Source organism: Chinchilla lanigera, unplaced genomic scaffold (assembly GCF_000276665.1).
Source record: "Chinchilla lanigera isolate Chin_1 unplaced genomic scaffold, ChiLan1.0 scaffold00050, whole genome shotgun sequence".
NCBI lineage: Eukaryota > Metazoa > Chordata > Mammalia > Rodentia > Chinchillidae > Chinchilla > Chinchilla lanigera.
Genome location: NW_004955451.1, coordinates 16,486,443 through 16,490,709, shown reverse-complemented (window position 1 = coordinate 16,490,709; position 4,267 = coordinate 16,486,443). Strand labels below are relative to the sequence as shown.

Below are 4,267 nucleotides of genomic sequence, written 5' to 3'. Positions count from 1 at the left end.
GAGAAGGACGGGTTCTGGATGTGCAGGCGGTCTGTGGCGATCAGGTTCAGGGCTGTGTTGTCCAGCACCACCTGGGGAGAGCAGGAGCAGAACGACGGGGACAGGAATATCCAGAACTCTGCCTGAGCTGGGAGCTATGATTCTCGCAACCAGAAAGATCCACTCACAAGGAATCTGCCCAGCCCACTGACTTCGGGGCCAGGACCTGCTGAGCTCCAAACTCAGCCTTTTATTTATTTATTTTTGTCTTTTTGAGATAGGGTCCCGCCAAAAAGAAAGAAAGACAAAGGAAGGAAGGAAGGAAGGAAGGAAGGAAGGAAGAAAAAAAGAGAGAAATAAGGTCTCACTATGTACTTCAAGAAACAAAGAAAGAAAGAGAGAGAGAGAGAGAGAGATAGGGTCTCACTATGTACTTCAGCCTGACTTTGAACTCATGTAGCTCAGGCAGGCCTAAGACTTATGATCTTCCTGCCTCAGCCTCCCAAGTGCTGGGATTACAGGCATGAACCACCTGGTCCAGTTAAAATTGACTTTTTAAATGCACAAAAATGATAAAACGGGGGTGAGGAGGGGGCAGTTGGAACGTGGGGCTCACCACACAGTCCGCGTTCTGCGTCAGCCGCTTGAGCGTGAGGAGGGAGTTGTAGGGCTGCACCACCACGTCGCTCATCTCGTCCTGGTTGGGGAACACCGAGTAGGTCTGCACCAGCTTCTTGGGGTACCTGGTGGAATTGGAAGAAAAAGAGGGGTGCAGATTGAAGGCTAGGGAAACACAGGACTCTTCCACATGTCTGGGAATCACTAAACCTGGATGCAGAAATTGGGCTCACAAATCAGTATTAAAGAAGATTTCACTCTTTTTTATTTTGTCTTTTTGAGACAGGGTCTCACTATGCAGCTCAGGCCAGCCTTGAGCTCACTTTGTAGCCCAGGCTGGTCTCGAACTTGCACCGATCCTCCTGCCTCAGCCTCCCAAGTGCTGGGATTACAGGAGTGTGCCACCACGCCTGGCTAAGATTTCACTCTTGAAAGTCTGCAACCCAGAAGAGGGGGAAGGGCAGAGACACTGCAGAATCTAGGTTTTCAACTCGAAACCTGTCTCACTGGCTGGACCTCCAGCAGGGCCCAGATTCTAGGTTCTAGCTCCACGCCCTGGAGCACGATCTGTTTCCCCAGGTTGCTTCACTTCCCTCGCTCTAGGAAGGTAAGGTCACGGGCTGCCTCGTCCAGCTGACATGGAGCCTCACCTGTCGTTCAGCCGCTCCAGGAGGTAGGAGCCCAGGCCAGAGCCCGTGCCCCCGGCGATGGAGTGACACAGCACGAAGCCCTGCGTGGGAGAGGGACAGCCAGTGTCGTGGTGTCCGGTGGCAGTTTCAAGTTAGACCTGTCCCACAAGGGCTCCAACTCATGACCTGCCGAGCCCTTCCTGTCCCCTCACAGGAACAAATAGGACAAGGAGATGGTGCCCTGCCTTCAGCAAGGCCTGGGGGCTGCTGTCCGAGGTACAGGGTGGCCGTGTGCCTAAGTAGCTTCAAAAGGGGTTGCCAGGCTTTCTCCATGGCAGGCCTGACCAGCACATCCCGGACACACACCTCCAGACTGTCACTCCCATCTGCCTCCCGGTCGATGATGTCAAAGATGTCCTCGTGGATCTTCTCCCCCTGCACAGACACAAGGAGGAGAGCCAGAGTGGGACAGGACCAGGGGACAAACACTCTGACCTATGAATAACCTTTTGTGACACTGCAGATCGAACCCAGGGGCATCGAACTGAGCCACATCCTAAGCCCTTTTCATTTTTTTCTTTTTTTTTTTGGTCTTTTTGAGACAAGATCTCACTATGCAGTTCAGGCTGGCCTTGAGCTCACTTTGTAGCCCAGGCTGGCCTCAAACTTGCAACGATCCTCCTGCCTCAGCCTCCTGAGTGCTGGGATTACAGGCGTGTGCCACCACATACGGCTCTCCTCATATTTTTTTTTTTTTTCTCCAGTACTGGGAACCGAACTCAAGACCTTGGGCTTGCCAGGCAGGCGCTTTGCCGCTAAGCTAAATCCCCAGCCCCATCTCCTCGTATTTTGAAAACAGGGTCCAACTCACTAAGTTGTCCAAGCTGGCTTCAAACTTGTAGTCCTCCTGCCTCAGCCTCCTAGTGTTGGGATTACAGGAGTGCACCACCATGCCTAGCTACAAAGCTCTTCCATGGTGCGCAGAGGCCTTGGCTTTTATAGGCATTGAGAAGCAGTATGGGAAGATAGTTACAAGCCAGCACTGTACATGCAGACAACCCAGGTTCATACGTGAGCTCTAGTTCTGAACAGTTCAGTGAGGTTACTTAAATCTTTCTACACTGGTTTCCTCCTCTACAATGACAGTAATAACACAGGCCTGCAGTCCCTTAGAGAAAATTCTTTGGGGCCAGTTGTACTTTGAACTCAAAATATTTCAGGAGTTAGAAAGGCAGTTTGGTACATACAATGCATATTCAGTAAAACCTTATGGGGTCTAATGTGTATTACTCAAGTACACTAACATTTCTCCAATGAAAAGTATGAGTACTGACAGTAAGTTGGATAGAAAATATAAAACAGTCTGTCTCCGTCAAAAGTTGGTTTTGCTGCTTTAGAAGTGATGGGTTTTGGAATGGTAGATAAGGCACTGTGACCTGTCGGCCCTACCTCGAGAGCTGTTGAGAGGTTTAAAAAGTATACCCGAAGCTCTCAGACTGCCCTAGCACAGAGCGCTCCAGCACTCATGCATCCCGGAGCTGGTGTCACCCCCTCTAGGAAGTCCCAGCGGGTTGTGGGCTTGGCTAGGGACGGGCAAATGACCTGGGAGAACCCACTGGCCCAGTTGTTGCCGGCACCGCCGCCGTGCTCGGACAGGTAGATGTTCTCGGGGTTGTAGAGCTTGGCGTAGGCGGAGTTCTGGATGGAGTGGATCACGCGCGGCTCCAGGTCCAGCAGCACCGCCCGCGGGATGTAGTGCTCGTCGTCCGCCTGCCCAGGGAGGCCGGGGGGCTGTCACTTGGGGTGGCCGAGCACCGATCCCGCAGCCCCCCACTTCAGCCTGCGGCCCCGGCCTCTTTCCCAGAGTGCAGAGTTCCCAGCACCGGAGCGCTGCCGTCCCCGCGGGCCCCCGTCGTGGCGCCCGCACCTGGTAGAAGAAGACGTCCTTGCGGTCGGTGCCCTCGGTGGCGAACTCCTCCACGATGCCCTCGGGGCTGATGCCATGCTCGGCGCACAGCTGCTTCCAGAACTCGAAGCCGACTGCGGAGGGAGGAGAGGCGGGCGGGGAAGAAAGATATCTGGGTCTGGGCAGGTTCCGGTGGGCACCCGGGGGCCTGAGCGCCTGCGTGCAGGGGTAGGACGTCGGAGCGTCGGAAGAAAGGACGGCAGCCAGCGACTGGGCAGAGGAGGGCCCCTGGGGGTTGGGCAACGGGACACCGGGCCGGGGACTCCCGCCTTCCGGGGAACTACGATTCTGGGAAGCACAGATGGAGCCCAGACCCCCACAGTCACACCCCGTTCCATCTAGGGGCTCTGGCTATCGGAGGGGCTGGAGGTTCGCTCACTCTGATTGCCGCACTGGCCCAACTGCAGAGTGATGATTTCCCTCGGCATCGCTCCTTGGGGCGCTAGCGTTGCAGCCACTCCGGCCAGCACGCTCCCCGCAAGACGCAGGCGCCAAACAACCCGCGGCTCCCGCGAACTTTCTCTGCTCCAATGAGAACTGAACCCTGGAGACGGCACTTCCTTAATCCCGTGGCTTCACGTCTGCAAATGCGCGTGCGCGTCGCGACGTTCTTTGACGCAGCGTCTTTCCCTCGCCTCTGCGTGCGCACGCTGGAAGCTCTGCGCATGCGCGCCGTGGGGAGAGGCGGTCTTCGGGCCCGATGCGTCTGCGCAGTTGGTGTTATTGTGACTGTCTCCCCGCGGCCGCGGAGGTTGTGGCTGCGCGGGGGAGATGGCGGAGGCTGAGGGGCTGGCCTCGGCCCCGGACCCTGCGGCAGGATCGGCTGTTAGGGGCCGCCGAGCCCAGTCGGGTTCCTGGGAGCGCGACCAGCAGGTGGAGGCGGTGCAGCGGGCCCTGGTGCAGGTGCTGGGGCCGTACGAGCCGCTGCTGAGCCGGCTGCAGGCGGCCCTGGTGTGGGAGCGGCCGGCCCGGAGCGCCCTGTGGTGCCTGGGGCTGAACGCGGCTTTCTGGTGAGAGACCCGGACCCCGGAGCCGTCCGGGGCGCGGGCCGTCCGTCAGCTTCCCGGGCTGTGCC

The 4,267-nt window shown here is 57.2% G+C and overlaps 2 protein-coding genes across 2 annotated transcripts in view; one reads left to right on the top strand and one right to left on the bottom strand.

Annotated features, from left to right (window-relative positions):
* The window catches only part of LOC102019761 (tubulin gamma-1 chain), a 7,816-nt gene extending 4,158 nt beyond the window's left edge, over positions 1 to 3,658 (bottom strand). Inside the window, exons 1-6 of the mRNA XM_005394465.2 lie at positions 3,572 to 3,658; positions 3,154 to 3,266; positions 2,829 to 2,996; positions 1,593 to 1,661; positions 1,248 to 1,327; positions 596 to 722 (exon numbers count right to left, since the gene is read on the bottom strand). Coding sequence (XP_005394522.1) covers positions 596 to 722; positions 1,248 to 1,327; positions 1,593 to 1,661; positions 2,829 to 2,996; positions 3,154 to 3,266; positions 3,572 to 3,620 — 606 coding nt within the window. The 5' untranslated portion in view covers positions 3,621 to 3,658. The remainder of the gene's footprint in view (positions 1 to 595; positions 723 to 1,247; positions 1,328 to 1,592; positions 1,662 to 2,828; positions 2,997 to 3,153; positions 3,267 to 3,571) is intronic.
* Positions 3,659 to 3,936: 278 nt separating this feature from the next.
* Fam134c (family with sequence similarity 134, member C) overlaps positions 3,937 to 4,267 on the top strand; it is a 17,929-nt gene continuing 17,598 nt past the window's right edge. The window contains exon 1 of the mRNA XM_005394466.2: positions 3,937 to 4,202. Within this exon, the coding sequence (XP_005394523.1) occupies positions 3,964 to 4,202 (239 nt within the window). The 5' untranslated portion in view covers positions 3,937 to 3,963. The remainder of the gene's footprint in view (positions 4,203 to 4,267) is intronic.